General features: G+C 30.2%; 1 protein-coding gene across 1 annotated transcript in view; it reads left to right on the top strand.

Moving 5' to 3' along the window:
• Nucleotides 1-568: 568 nt before the first annotated feature.
• Nucleotides 569-17350, top strand: part of LOC128999272 (uncharacterized) — a 30498-nt gene continuing 13716 nt past the window's right edge. The window contains exons 1-3 of the mRNA XM_054425671.1: nucleotides 569-647; nucleotides 3079-3160; nucleotides 4300-4366. Of these exons, the coding sequence (XP_054281646.1) occupies nucleotides 646-647; nucleotides 3079-3160; nucleotides 4300-4366 (151 nt within the window). The 5' untranslated portion in view covers nucleotides 569-645. The remainder of the gene's footprint in view (nucleotides 648-3078; nucleotides 3161-4299; nucleotides 4367-17350) is intronic.

Raw genomic sequence — 17350 nt, 5'->3', positions numbered from 1 at the left:
GATTATGCTGGATATCAGAGGGATCTATCTCACTACATTCATATCTTGGTTTTAAGTGAGAAAACTCATCAAAACACGAAACAAATACGTTAGCCTCTACGAAGAATTGAGGCAACATTCTTCCCCGGGATATACAAATGCAAACGTCCAAAATATTAGAGGGGTAGAAGAACCATGCTTTGTCGTGCTTGACGAACCCATTGAAATTGCTCTAGAGCTACCCTATCTTTGAACTATCACAATAAAAGCTGACGAAGTCATAACGGAACCAGTTCATGAGAAAATTAACGTCAAAACATACAAGACCAATTACATATAGCCATTTCCTCAAGCTCTATTTATTTCTGAACATCTAATGGCAGAAAGTGCAACCAAGACTCCAAAAAATTAAGGTTGTATAAAAATTAAGTGCCACTTTATAGAGTCACATGTTCTACAGACGACTTAAGCTAAAGTTTGTGTTATCATTTTACAGACTTAGCATTGTTACGTGATAAGGCTTTGTCATTTGATAAGCAGCAGGTGTTGGTTTATCACTGTGACAGACAGAGTTGTGTGTTGTTGTGTAGATGTTTGTGCGTTGCATAGTGTCATTTTTATTCGGAACTTCATGTTTTCCTTATAGGATTTCATGAGCACTTTGAAATGTAAGTTTTTAATTGAACTTATGTTAGCTTTAATGTCTTAGGGATATACAGGTATTAGCATATACAGGGTGATCAACTCAAGGAGGCCACCATTGGGATATCGGAAACGGTGAGAATTAGAGAAAACTTTAAATGGGGGATATTCCTTTATTTTTTTGTGGCAGTTAAAAATATGATTTTAGTTTTTAAATGGCGGCCAACTTTGAAATTTCTTATGGAATACCCTATTTTTTATCAAGTTTTCGGATAGAACATACAATTTAAAAACTTTTTTATTCTTGACATTTTTTCGATAAACCACTCGTTTAGGAGTTACGGCCTATGGAAAAATGACTTCCGGTGTACATTTTACATCATGTAGCTCCAAAAAAAGTAGGTTTATAGCGAAAATGCGAAGAGTAAATAAGTCAAATAAGTCTTAAAATTGCATCCACATTCCATTAAGACCATAAAATACACCATTTCCACTTTTCAAGTTTGTCGCCATTTTGGAAAATGGCCGCCATTTTGGAAAATGGCCGCCATTTTTAAATAATAAAATTAATATTTTTAACGAAATTTATGGACTTTTTGGAATGTGGATGCAATTTTAAGACTTACTTGACTTATTTTCTCTTCGCATTTTCGCTATAAACCTACTTTTTTGGAGCTACATAATGTAAAATGTACACCGGAAGTCATTTTTCCATATGCCGTAACTCCTAAACGGGTGGGTTTATCGAAAAAATTTCTAGAATAAAAAAGGTTTTAAACTGTATGTTCTATCCGAAAACATGATAAAATATAGGGTATTCCATTAGAAATTTCAAATTTGGCCGCCATTTTGGAAAATGGCAACTGAATTTTGAAAAACTAAAATCATATTTTTAACTGCCACAAAAAATAAAGGAATGTCCCCCATTTAAAGTTTTCTCTAATTCTCACCGTTTCCGATATCCCAATGGTGGCCTCCTTTAGTTGATCACCCTGTATAGGTAGGGGTATAATTAATACAGTTAGATTTTATTGGTTTGTACTTTTAATAGTTACTAAACATATACTGACTAAAATAAAATTTGGGAAATTATGTTATGAAAACACTAACAGGTCGAAACAAGAGTTAAATTACTTTATAAATGAAATATTTTTTTAACAGCCAGAAAGAAGAAGTTAACCATGAAAAATTCTTTAAAATCTCAAAATGAAACCTTATTTTTACTTAGCTTGTTTCAATTAACACTGTAGATTTCAATTTAAAATCCATAGCTGCATTTAAAACTATACAGTTTTAAGATTTTTGTTGTTAAAACCATTACAAAATCCGTCTTAAAACAAACTGTTTGCTTAAACTTATAATTAATTACGTGTAGTATGATGCACTAGAGACTATTGGTACATAAATACAAGTGATTCCAATGCAAATTAAAAAAGCAAATTGTTAATTTAAAATAACAAAACAGCCAAAAATTAATCAATACAAATTTACAATTAGGCCTAAATAGTTCCCAGACCAGACATATTTCTAAGAGATGGAACGGCATGTTACCTCTTTTTTTATTGATATCAATAATACAGTACACTACATTATTTTGCAACTATTGCTTCATAAAATCCATAACTGTGAAGGTAATTGAGTAAGCAAAACGTATTATCGTTATATTTGTCAGTTAAGGCTATGTGTTGAATGGTGTGCGTTTTATATCCACTTAAGAGGATTTGTAAAACATTTCTTATGAGAAATCAAAATAAGGTGATATATTGCTATGGGGTTTTCAAAAATAATTTCTAGGTTGACAAATTAAATGGAAAGTCTATGTAAAGAAACCTACACATACCTTCTCACATTAGTCTGGAATTTCAAGTGATTCCAGTAAGTAATCTTACTACTTTTATAAAGAGGAACAATTAATGGGTAGTTGGTAAAGTAACCATAATGTTTATGGTGAAAACTTAAACAAATTTCAATAGTCGCGAAACAGTTATTTTTACGGAATTGCAGGTTTTGTAACTTTGTTTACTGTAAAGTTAATGATACCATGCTAAAAATGAATGCTGAGCAAAATCTTTCGAGGAATATTTGTACAAATAAGATTTTTCCAAGATAGTAGACCTATGGGAAAGTCACCACAAGTATCGAAATTCAAAAGACATGGAAATCCTATAGGATAGAATCCACATACAACTACTATAGACTACATCCTGTCTATATAATAAATAAGCCAACAATTCTATTATTTCTTTACAAACCTAATGACTTTAACAAAACATCAAGGAATTAGTTTGATGGAAATAAAGTCAGTCAAATACACTGAAGTTAAAATGACATCGGGTAAGTAATATTAAATGCATTACAAACGAATAAAAGCCTTTACAGTAGCAAACATTTAAAATATGCAATTTCTGAAGATAAAATATATTATTGTATATAATAAATATAAATGTATTTGTTTAGGATGGAAGTGAATGTTGATAGAAATTTCTGCTTCCAATATCGGTTAAGGACAGGCTGTTTTGTCATCGGTTGGTTTGATATTGTAAGTGGTATATTTATTAACTTTTGCTTTAGCTTTTGCATTATAATTACCAAAGCAAATTTTTTTATATTTTATACTTTCCAATTTTGTATGTGAGATTGTCTGGTAGTAGAACTGGGAGCTTCTGTTCGTCAGATCCACCCTCAAGTTTTGTCAAACACAAAATGTCTTTCAACTCTGCGAACTTAAGAACTTTATGGGCCTTTTTAAGAAGTAACTCGTCAAGCAGATCACAAATATAAGTTGAGGTCAAACATTTTATGTCTCCTAATCTGTTAAATTATAACAAATAGTAATTCAAATAATGTACTAGCAAAGCAATATTTTAAAGCTTAACATAGTTGTTCTAAAATTGTCTTTAAAAAGTTGTTGTATCTCCTAATAGTATACTAATTGTATACCTGACTCATTGGTTATGACTAGCTGCTGAAATTGTGAAATGAGCTTTTGGCAGTTGTTCTTGTTTACACTTAAATAAAGCAAAATGTAAACGCAATTTTTTTTATTGGTTTTCTCATTCTGCCATGGAGACCAGTTAATTTACTTTTGAAAACCTCGCCTAAAAAATTTTGAACATCTACGGAGTCAAGCCCGAGTGCAACTCAAGGTAGTGAATAGTCCTATGGCGTTTCTAGATAATGGACCATCTTTGTGGTTAATTTTGGCTGTATTGGTTTAGTATTTTAGTCATGACAGCCACCTAAACGGACAGACACGACTTCAATTTTATAAGGGTATGGATACATATGTATTATATAGAATATATATATCTAATGGACATCATAGAACCAATTTGTTTAGTTTGAAACAAATGTAAAAAATAATTAATTCCTTTTAAAATATGAATGCTCATAAGGTTAACATGGAATTCTTGAGCCACAAGGGTAGAGCCCGAAAGTAAAATCTGAATAAAAACTACTTAACCTAGTTTTCTTGTTAAATGCCTAATGAAATAGGGTAAAAATGTTAAGTGTCCTAGGTAAATGAGAAGTTGGAGAATTGTCATTAGTGATGAGTGAGTGAGTGAGTCAGTCAGCGAGACCTTTGTCTTTTACAGATAGCAGTCTGATACGTAGCAAATAAATTGCCTTTACTCACCTTACAAAAACTTTTACTACATTTACATCGTATGTTTTCAGATATATGGTCATGCTATGGTGTTGGTCTATCTTGGTTCGATGTATACAGGATACTTCCAAGCTAGTGGTAAGGATGTTAAATATCCCCACTACAGAACCTGCAGACTAGGGGGAATTTCCATTTGCCTGATTGGATTTACACTAGAATATCTCCTTACAAATATCACATTTATTCCCTTTTTAAATAGCATTAGTTTAACAAGTACCGTACTTAGGTTTGCTTCAACAGGGAGGGTAGAAGTTCTTTTTTATGTTAATAGTTAAAAATTAAATAAATACATTTTTTAAATTTGATTAAAATATGTTCATAAACAAGCATACTACAACAGTTTATTTATTTTCCACAAGAATAATAAGCGAATTTCAACTTTTCAATTATTTGTAATTTTTTCCATAACTATTAGGCACATAACAACGTTTCAATATACTAAATTATTTGTTTTTTTAGCTCTACAAAATGGTTTAGAAAGAAATTAAAAATTTTAGTTTTAGGTTCAAAATTAGGAAAAGCCAATTTTTACCTCATTTTTCTCATTTCTACCTCATGAACCCATTGTTCCCATACTGATCATACTGATTGTGATCATGCTGGTTTGCGAACTCGTTAGAATAAAATGTAGGTTTAAGCATGTGTACCAAATTTTGGGTCATTTTTTATATATGAATTCGATGGTTTTTTGGGCTCAAGGGACCTCAAAACGAGAAGGGAAATCGGTCCTGGGTCCAGGTTTTACCATGAGTACGGCAATAGCTAATTCCCGATATGGGAAATTCTCTAAAAGTAACGTTTATCTAGATTTTTAAAGCTTTTTCTTGTAACTTTGTATTATAAACCATCAACCTAAAAAGCTTCGATATTCGAGAATTAACCTCATCCTTAAAATAGGTTTCCCCTAATTTAAATTATATTTTACCTAATCTCACCATTAACTATTCAATAAAATAAGTTCATTAGTGTTTAGGTATTTTTTTTTATAAATTGCTTCTTATAAATTGCTTTAATGGCTTTTCGATGTGAGTAGTGACAATAGGGCAAAGAGTCGTCACTTGGGGCGTTTTTCCCCATAAGAATAACATGGGGATCATTTTTTAGCCACTTTTTCAAAAATCCTGATCTTTGCCTGTACACCCCTATATAAATGTTCAATACCATTGTGCAACTTCATTACTATTTTAAATCCGCATCTATTCACATGTATATTCTCAAAATCGAGTGAGGTTTGTACGCGAACTCGGACGCGCTCCCGGCTCATGCTTCTCTTCCCCATTGGCAGCTCATGTGGTGCAAAAATTGGGTATATGTATCGAGAAATATAAAAAAATCGCTTATATCTTTAAAATAATAAGACATATATCAAAAATAATGCCTACCCATTTAAGTTTCAGATTTGATTATATAAACCCATATCTGGCCCTATAAACCCAGATCTGGTTATATCAAGCCAGATCTGTCCATATATGATTCCAGATGGCCCTATAAACCCAGATCTGGTTATTATCAAGCCAGATCTATCCATATACAATTCCAGATCTGGCCCTATAAACCCATATCTGCTTATATCAAGCCAGATCTGTCCATATATAATTCCAAATCTGGCCCTATAAACCCAGATCTGGCCATATATAATTCCAAATCTGGCCCTATATACCCAGATCTGGCCATATATAATTCCAGATCTGGCCCTATATACCCAGATCTGGCCATATATAATTCCAGATCTGGCCCTATATACCCAGATCTGGCCCTATATACCCAGATCTGGCCCTATATACCCAGATCTGGCCCTATATACCCAGATCTGGCCATATATAATTCCAGATCTGGCCCTATATACCCAGATCTGGCTTTATAAACCCAGATCTGGCCATATATAATTCCAGATCTGGCCCTATATACCCAGATCTGCCATATATAATTCCAGATCTGGCCCTATATACCCAGATCTGGCCATATATAATTCCAGATCTGACCCTATATACCCAGATCTGGCTATATCAGGCCAGATATGGCAAAGTCCAGATCTGGCCGTATAAACCCAGATCTAGCCAATTTTACAAATTAGACGATGTGTATAAGTATAAAAGGAGCGAGTTGAGTGGTTCCTTTCTTCAGTCATCGTCGCGCGGCCCACCCACCATGACCATCTCTTGGTAAGTTTAGCATGTAAACAATAGTTTAATTTGTATTAACATTTTTAATATTTTATTTTAAATTATAAAATTTATAAAATTCTTAATTATAAATTTCTAAAATTCTTAACTTATAAATATATAAATTTAAATTGTTAAATTTAATTTTCTAAATTTAATTTTTCAAAATTAGATTTTTAAAATTACATTTTCAAAATTATATTTTCAAAATTAATTTTCCAAAATTAAATTTTATAAATTAAAATTCGTAAAATTAAATTTTATAAATAAAAAATTTTACAATTAAATTTTATAAATTAAAATTTTTACAATTAAATTTTATAAATTAAAATTTGTCAAATTAAATTTTATAAATTAAAATTTGTCAAATTAAATTTTATAAATTAAAATTTGTCAAATTAAATTTTATAAATTAAAATTTGTCAAATTAAATTTTATAACTTAAAATTTGTCAAATTAAATTTTATAAATTAAAATTTGTAAAATAAATTTTGTAAATTAATATTTCAAAATAAAATTTTCTAAATTAAAATTTTAAAAATTAAATTTTATTAATAAAAATTTGTAAAATTAAATGTTCAAAATTAAAATTTCTAAAATTAAATTTTATAAATTAAAATTTCTAAAATTAAATTTTATAAATTAAAATTTGTAAAATTAGGTTTTATAAATTAAAACTTCTAAAATTAAATTTTATAAATTAAAATTTCATAATACAATTTTCTAAATTAAAATTTCTAAAATAAAATTTTATAAGTTAAAACTTCTAAAATTAATTTTTCTAAATTAAAACTTCTAAAATTAGTTTTTCCAAATTAAAATTTCTAAAATTAAATTTTATGAATTAACATTTCTAAAATTTCTAATTTTATGTTAAATATTGTTAAAAATATCTTAAATTCTAGTTAAAAATTTTGAAAATTTCACAATTTCTGGATTAAAATTTTTAAATTTTCCAAAAGTCTATATATAGAGGTGGCATCAGCCTGAGACCTCATTCTTAAACATGAAACCGTCATGTCAACAGTGCTCCGTGTCGTTCTCCACCAAAAGTAACTTGATTCGGCACTACAAGTTGAAACACCAAATGATGGTGAAACTGTGCAAAGTTTGTAATTTAATCTGTGATAATAACATGGCTCTAATATCGCATTTATTACAAAATCACAAGACTTGTAATTTTTGTAAAAAAAAATGTTGTAAAAAAAATACTCTTCAGTCTTGTCCTCTTCCGATAAAATGGACTTTAGTAAGGAGAATTAAATTTATAAAATATTCAATGGATCAAAATGGGCAATTAGTTAATGAAAAAGAATGTATTGCAGATTTTAGAAGCCTTACTACCTTAACTATTGAGAAAAGAGGTTTAATACACCAAATTGAAAATGCACTTTTAAAGATTGATGCTTCCATACACAAATACCAAGCCCAAGGTAGTGGATGGATATATGACCATACTAAGTATTGGCAGTTGCACGTTTACAAGTATAAGCCCTTAACTCCAAAGTCATATATCCCCACACCAAAAACTATTCAATCGAAACATGCAGTTTTAAATATAAAAAATTCTGATAATAAATGCTTCCTTTGGTCGATATTAGCAGCTTTATATCCAAGGAATGCTAAAGATGAAAATGCTAATAGAGTCTCTAATTATGTACCATACGAAGGTCAGTTGAATATGACAAACATGAAGTATCCTGTGAAAATATCCGATATAGATAAATTTGAAAGACAAATTAATATAAGTGTTAATGTATTTGGGGTTGAAGATGAGAAATGTATATCCATTAAGAACAAGCAAATTAAATAGTAATACTCACGTAGATTTATTATTATTACAAGAAGGTCGTAAATCACATTACTGTTTAATTCGTGATTTTAATAGGTTAATGCTGCGGTCTACAAAACACGACCATAAGAAGCATTTTTGTAAGTTGTGTTTACAACATTTTTACACTAATGATAAATTTGAGCGTCATATAACATATTGTAAAAACTTTGATGCCCAACGAGTGGAAATGTCTAAACAAGATACATTACAATTTAAAAATTATAAATATCAACTTAAAGCCCCATTTGTGATTTATGCAGATTTTGAATGCTTTATAAACTCCAATATACATATTCCATCAGGTTTTGCATTTGTTGTAGTAAAAGATTCAAAAATTATTTCTGAAGAGTTATATAGTGGCACAAATGTTATGGATGTATTTTTTGAAAGATTATTTGAGACTTATGATTTCATTAAAAGTCAAATGTCGATATATATTCCCCTTGTAATGACTCCAGAGCAAGAGGTATCTTTCCAAAACTCAACACATTGTCATATTTGTGAAAAGCCCCTATATTTTGATAGGGTGAGAGATCATTGCCATTCATCTGGCCGATACCGTGGAGCTGCCCACAATGATTGTAATTTAAACTATAAAGTAACAAAGAAAATCCTAGTATTCTTCCATAACTTGAAAAATTACGATGGACATTTAATAATGCAACATTTGGGAAAGTTTAATAAACATAAATTAAATTGTATAGCTAAAGATATGGAAAAATATATATCATTCTCTGTTGATGATTTAGTATTTTTAGATTCATACAACTTTCTGTCCCTTCCATTATATAAATTGGCTTCCAATTTGAACACATTTAGATTCATACAAAATCCACTACTACAACGTAAAGGTGTATATCCCTATGAATATATGACGGGACCAGATAAGTTCGCAGAGTCTCTACCCCCAATTGAAACATTTTACAGTTCTATAACTAAAGAACATATCCCTCCCAATGAATATGAACATGCTAAAAATGTATGGACCCATTTTATTATAAATAATTTACAAGAATATCATGATTTATATCTTAAAACAGATGTATTGCTACTGGCTGATGTGTTTGAGACATTTAGAGACCTGTGTTTAAAAGATTACAAACTTGACCCTGTACATATGTATTCACTTCCTGGACTTACATGGGAGGCCTGTCTTAGAATGACAGGAATAAAATTACAATTATTCAAAGATATTGACATGCATTTGTTCATAGAAAGTGCGATTCGAGGAGGAGTCAGTATGATTTCTACACGTTACGCTAAAGCAAATAATAGATATATGGGTGAACACTATGATCCCAATCAAGAGAGTGTCTATTTAATATATTTAGATTGTAACTCGCTATACTCAACAGCGATGTGCGAGCCGCTACCTATGGATGGATTTTGTTGGTCGAATGAGATAGACTACAAAAAATATAATCAAAATGATGAGTTTGGATACATTTTAGAAGTTGATTTAAAATATGATAAAAGCTTACATGATTTACATAATGACTATCCATTAGCACCAGAGAAAATGAATGGCAAATTAATGCCAAATTTAAATGACAAAACTAAATATATTTTACATTATAAAGCATTACAAAAATATGAGGAATTGGGTTTGATTGTAACAAAATACCATAGAATTTTAAAATTTAGACAGTCTAAATGGCTTGCGCCCTATATTAATTTTAATATTGAAAAACGCAAATGTGCTAAAACTGATTTCGAAAAAGACTTTTATAAATTGTTAAATAATAGTCTCTTTGGTCGAACAATCATGAATCAACGCAAGTTTCGTGATATATATCTCAAGGATGAGTCACTATTAACAAAATATGTCACTAATCCAAGGTTTGATTGTAGTAAAAAGTTTGATAACAATTTACATGCTATACATTTAAATAAATTAGTTGTAAAGTTTAATAAACCAATATATTTAGGAATGACCATTTTGGATATTAGTAAATTAATAATGTATGATTTCCACTATAATTATATGTCAAAATTTAAGAATAAAAGATTTCTTATGACAGATACAGATTCATTAATGTATGCTATAGTTACAGAGGACTTTTACAAGGAAATAGAATGTGACTTGCACTATTTTGATACCTCTGGATATAGTAAAGACCATTTCTTATACTCTGATAAAAATAAAAAAGTCACTGGAAAGTTTAAAGATGAATTAGGTGGTCATATTATGTATGAATATTGTGGTTTAAGACCAAAGTTATATTCTTACATTCCTCTAAAATGGTTATATGAAGAAGACAAGCAAGCTTTAGAGGTGAAGAAAGCTAAAGGAGCTGATGGTGCCACTGTTAAACATCTCCTCAGACATCAACATTATTTGAACTGCCTTGCAACTGGGCAAGATTACTATGAGAATGTGACAAGAATTAAATCTATAAATCATCATCTTCAAACCTTAACCATGAATAAAAAAGTACTATCCTTTGACGATGACAAGAGGTTTATTCTGGAAGATGTGATCAACACTCTTGCGTTTGGTCATTATAAAATTGATGTTCAAAATGTGTAGATATATAATAAATGTTAAAAAAAATCTTTCATTTATTTACCCTTACCATCCTCTTGATAGAATTGGTCAAACATAAATCTATATTTGCCATTATTCTTTGGCCTTTCTTTGTCTATTACGAGAAAGCCGTATTTAGTTTTATCCCAACATTGATGACAGAGATTTTTAAATTGGTCAAATGAAAAGTCATTACCAACATGATTGTGATATACATGTTTTAAATTTAAATCATCTTGTTTAAATAATATTAGGAAATTTACATTATCACGTAAATGTTTGTGTACTTTGCTGTAAGATTGACACAAGTAAAAACAGTTAATATTTTTATGTCGACCCATTGAGAAAAATTGTGTAATATTTTGACTATTTATGTCATCAAATACAACAACTGACTGTGATTTTACATCATTTGGTGTGATTTCACAGTCAGTAAACGTGTGTAATTTCACTTCGTCAAACAAACTAAATATTTCAATTATTTTTTATATTTTTCTTGTTCTAAAGATTTAGATATTAAATATAAGTTTGTAAATTTTAATCCTTCCTTTCTTACAATTAAATTGTAAATTACAACCGTCTTCCCACTTCCACTTGGACCACTAATAACACATCGAATATTGGTAGGAAATAGACCCAACTTCTTTGGTATATACTCCTTAGTATGTGATATTTTAAATTTATGTTTTTGTTGAATAAAAGACATTTTTTATATAATAAAAATGGTAAAAAATGATAATAAGAAAACATGTAAAAAGGGCAAAGGTTTATTCCTAAAGCCTTACAGGGGTCGAGGGTTATTGAATACTCTTATAAATAACCTTCCATTTCCACTTCACATACCATCATATCAATACTGTGGACCTGGGACGAATGCACGTGAGAATTTAGCTAAAAATGTACCTCCAAAAAATAAACTAGACTCTTATTGTAAAGAGCATGACATATTCTACATGAATAATCCTGATACTGCTGCTCGGAACAAAGCAGACATGAGATTAGCAGACTTAGCTTGGACTAGAGTAACGGCCAAGGACGCAAGTCTTGCTGAAAAAGCCGCTGCTTATGCAGTGACAAATTTGATGAAGGCTAAAGCAAAAATGGGAATGGGATTAAAATTTAATAAAAAAGATGGACAACTACCAGCTGTTAGAGGCCGCAAAAGACGTGCCTCACTTCAGGGGAGTGTACCTAAAAAGCGAGCTAAAAAATCTAACACCAAGAGTAAAAGAGTGCGGAATAGTTAATTTAGATAGTTCATCTGGCACACATTGGACAGCATATCGTAAAAATAAAGATATTGTAATTTATTTTGACCCATTTGGAATCCAACCTCCAAAAGAAGTAATTAAATATTTTGAGGGATATAAAATCTACTATACAACCGATCAAATACAAGATTTAAATAGTTCTATTTGTGGAATTTTATGTTTATCATTCATAAAAAATATTTCTTTATAAAAATGGATTCATTTAGGCCTACTATAACATTTTCGGGTACAGAGCCAGAGCTAAAGTCAGTATTCTTTCCTCCCATAGAATTAAATGATGATTATGTAATTGGATTGGTAGATTTTCAAAGTTATAACTCAATATTTAATGTTAAAAGACCACTAAATACTTTAACATATTACAAAGTAGAGAAAATGACATTACCAAAAGGAGATATCTCAGTTGATGATTTAAACCAGTTATTAAATGGAAAACTTAAAGTTATAGTAGATAAAAATGGAGAAGCATTAATTAATACTAAATCCAAACTTTTATTCAAAGGGCTTATTCCAAAATTAAATCAACTTAAAGCCAAAAAATTATCCATTAGTGAAGGTGATGATGTTTTCTATTATGACCACAATGCTCCAGTTACAATAGAAATTTCTGAAGGAACATATGAGGTGGTTGAGCTTGCAAAGGAAATTCAAAAGCAAATCCCAGATTTTTTCCTTACAGCTAATAATAAAACTATGAAAGCAACACTACTTTCTAGCCACGTGTTTGATTTTACAAAACCATGTTTAGGGTCTGTTTTATTGGGATTTAAAGGTGTTTCTACTCCTGGTGTTCAGTTTGAATCTACAAATAAAATAAACATTAATAATGTAAATGTGATTAGAGTAAAATGTAATATTGCAAATGGGTCCTATTTAAATGGCAACAAATCACACACCATACATAGCTTTTATCCAGAAGCTCCTCCTGGCTACAAAATTATTAAAGTTCCAAGAAATATTATATATTTTCCTGTAAATAAGAGAAGTTTAGATGTTGTCAGTATTACATTTGCCGATCAGCACGACAAGGCAATTGACTTTAACGGAGAAGAAACTACAATTACTTGTCATATAAAAAAGATATGAGAATTTATAAGAATTTATCTATAAGTGTACAAAATGCTAGGTTCCTAAAGTCAATAGGACTAAAGTTAAAATTTTCTATTAATAAAAATGGAAGATTTTCTAGACGTTACAGGGAAATCCCAATTCGACGATAGTGTGGTTAAAATTACAAATCACTCCTATGTTCCCCACAACACTTTAGCAATAAATAATTCTGACGAAATTCGAATATGTATTAATAATCAAGATTTGCTAACTCTCCCATGTAGAAGTTATCTGTATAAGTAGATATAATACCAGAATATGACCCCACTTTCGGCGTTTTAGAGGCACTTTTAGGGCACTTTTTATAGGGGAAAAATGAGAAAAAAATGGAAGAGCTTTTTTTGGCCACTTTTTTTAAAGACCCAGCTCTCGACCTATACACCCCTATATAAATTTTCTACTTTTGTTAATACTAAAAATCACGTCTGGAAATGGTGAGCTTTTTTTGGCCACTTTTTTAAAGACCTGGATCTCGTCTAATACAAGCCTATATAAATGTTCAAACTCCATTAAAATTTCAAATCCACATCCATTCCCATGTATATTTTCAAAATCATGTGAGGTTTGTGCGCGAACTCGGGCACGCTTATGGCTATGTGTAAACTATGCCTGACTCAAATGAATGACTGTGAGTGTAACCTAATGACCCCAATCAAAACCAATTGTCAACATTCTCTGCCTGTCTGGCGCCAGTCTGTCTGGGGCAGGTTTAGACAATTACCAAATATGTTTGATTGATTGACCTCAATTATTCAATTGTTCAATTTCAGTTTGTTCAATTTCCATTGTTAAGTTCTAAATTAATTTAGACAATTTTGTGGTATATAAGGGGGGCATTCTACGGAATCATCACTAACTCTTCCACCTGGATCTTCTTGTTTTGGTAAGTCTTTGACATCTAAGCTAGACTATTGTAATATGTTGTCGCGTGTCGGGTCATGGGATCAATTGGTGACGTAATTGATGCTTGTACTCATAGGCCTACTCTGTATTTCTTTTAACTTAGGAGTGTAGCTAATTTCCCGAGTCCATTTTTCAAAAACTTAGCCGAATTGAGTCACTAAGGAACTTGTAAAAAATGTATATAAGTCTATTTTTAAACACTTAGAGTATTTTGAACAGTCACTAAGGAACTTAAAATGTATATAAGTCTATTTTAAAAAACTTAGCCAAATTCACTCATGACTTTGAGTCAAAAGTTTGCACAAGTTATTATTTAAAAACTTAGCCGAATTATACTCACTATATAATTTTGTCGAGTTCCTTTTAACATAGGTAACATAGTCTTCTCTATAACTAACACTCACTCTGTATATATGTAGACTCAGCATTCTGAATTGCTAAAAAGTATTTTTACTTAAGATTTTGGATTTAGTTTTGATTTAAAAAATTGCAATTGCCAAATTTTATTGTATGAAATTGTTTTGAATATTAAAATTTAAAATTCTGATTTAAATTATTATTTCCCATTAATTGAAATTGTCTAAAATGTAATTTCCATCATATAGAAGATGCTAACTTTGTTTTTTAGTTACATGTCAACTGTGTGCTGCTTCTCTATCCAAAAAAATAACTTATTTTGTTATTACTATTTTTAAGCGAGTCAAAATTGTGCACAAGTTATTATTTAAAAACTTAGCCAAACTTCATGCACCGGGGGACTTTGAGTTAAAAGTGTGTACAAGTTATTATTTAAAAACTTAGCCAAATTCACTCACGGGGGGGGGACTTTGAGTCAAAAGTGTGCACAAGTTATTATTTAAAAACTTAGCCAAACTTCATGCACCGGGGGACTTTGAGTTAAAAGTGTGTACAAGTTATTATTTAAAAACTTAGCCAAACTTCATGCACCGGGGGACTTTGAGTCAAAAGTGTGCACAAGTTATTATTTAAAAACTTAGCCGAATTATATTCACTATATAATTTTGTCAAGTCTCCTTTAAAATAGGTAACACTCACTCTGTATATATGTAGACTCAGCAATCTGAATTGCTAAAAAGTATTTTTTATTTAAGTTTTTGGATTTAGTTTTGATTTAGAAAATTACAATTGCTAAATCTTATTGTATGAAATTGTTTTGAATATTAAAATATAAAATTCTAATTCAAATTATTATTTCTCATTAATTGAAATTGTCAAAATGTAATTTCTACTATATAGAAGATTCCAACCTATTTTTTAATTACATATATAAAAATGAAGACTACATGTCAACATTGTTTTGCATCGCTCTCCAAAAAAAGCAACCTGATTCGCCACTACAAGGTAATACATAAAATGAAGGTGAAACTGTGCAAAGTTTGTGATATAATCTGTGATAATAACATGGCTCTAAAATCTCATATATTACAAACTCATAAGACTTGTAATTTCTGTAAAAGAAATGTTGTTGGTCATTTTAAAAGACATGTAAATTCTTGTTACAAATGTCCATATACAATGATTAAATTTGTTGGTGAATCGATTAAAACTGAACTTAAAAGTACTCTTCAGTCTTGTCCTCTAACAATAAAATGGACTTTAGTAAGGAGAATCAAATTTATAAAATATACAATAGATCAAAATGGAAAATTAGTTAATGAGAAAGAATGTATTGCAGATTTTAGAAGCCTTACTACCTTAACCATTGAGAAGAGAGATTTAAAGCCTCAAATTGAAAATGCCCTTTTAAAGATTGACGCTTCCATACACAAATATCAAGCCGAAGGCAGTGGATGGATTTATGACCATACTAAATATTGGCAGTTGCACGTTTACAAGTATAAGCCCCTAACTCCAAAGTCATACATTCCCACACCAAAAAGTATTAAATTGACAAAAGCAGTTTTAAATATAAAGAATGTTGATAATAAATGCTTCCTTTGGTCAATTTTAGCAGCTTTACATCCAAGGAATGCTAAACATGCTAATAGAGTCTCTAACTATGCACCCTACGTAGGTAAGTTGAACATGACAAATATAAAATATCCCGTAAAAATATCTGACATAGATCAATTTGAAAGAAAGAATAATATAAGTGTTAATGTATTTGGAGTTGAAGACCACAAATTTATATATCCATTAAGAAGAACCAAACTGAATAGTAACACTCATATAGATCTATTATTATTACAACAAGGTCGTAAATCACATTACTGTTTAATTCGTGATTTTAATAGGTTAATGCTACGGTCAACAAAAGATAACAGTAAAAAGCATTTTTGCAAGTTTTGTTTACAACATTTTTACACCAAAGATAAATTGGAGTGTCATATAACATATTGTAAAAACTTTGATGTCCAACGAGTGGAAATGTCTAAACAAGATACATTACAATTTAAAAATTATAAATATCAACTTAAAGCCCCATTTGTAATTTATGCTGATTTTGAGTGCTTTATAAACTCTAACAACCATACTCCATCTGGATTTGCATTTGTCGTAGTAAAAGATTCTAAGATTATTTCTGAAGAGTTATATAGTGGCGAAAATGTTATGGATGTGTTTTTCGAAAGGTTGTTTGAGACTTATGACTTCATTAAAAATCAAATGGCAATATATATCCCCCTTGTAATGACTCCTGAGCAAGAGGCATCTTTCCAAAACTCAACACATTGTCATATTTGTGAAAAGCCTCTATATTTTGATAGGGTACGGGAACATTGTCATTCAAATGGCCAATACCGTGGAGCTGCCCACAATGATTGCAATTTAAACTATAAAGTAACAAAGAAAATACCAGTATTCTTTCATAACTTAAAAAATTACGATGGACATTTAATTATGCAACACTTGGGAAAGTTTAATCGTAAATTAAATTGCATAGCCAAAGATATGGAAAAGTACATTTCATTCTCTGTTGATGATTTAGTATTTTTAGATTCCTATAACTTTCTGTCCCTTCCATTATACAAATTAGCTTCCAATTTAAATACATTTAGATTCATAGACAATCCACTACTACAACGCAAAGGCGTATTTCCCTATGAATATATGACAGGACCAGATAAGTTTGCAGAGTCTCTACCTCCAATTGAAAAATTTTACAGTACTTTAACTAAAGAACATATCTCTCCCATCGAATATGAACATGCTAAAAATGTCTGGACCCATTTTAATATACATAATTTACAAGAATATCATGATTTATATCTTAAAACAGATGTATTGCTACTGGCT

This window comes from Macrosteles quadrilineatus, unplaced genomic scaffold, assembly GCF_028750875.1.
Source record: "Macrosteles quadrilineatus isolate MER2022 unplaced genomic scaffold, UCM_ALF_1.0 Scaffold_8__2_contigs__length_117827958, whole genome shotgun sequence".
Taxonomy (NCBI): domain Eukaryota; kingdom Metazoa; phylum Arthropoda; class Insecta; order Hemiptera; family Cicadellidae; genus Macrosteles; species Macrosteles quadrilineatus.
This window is presented reverse-complemented; position numbering and strand designations above follow the sequence as displayed.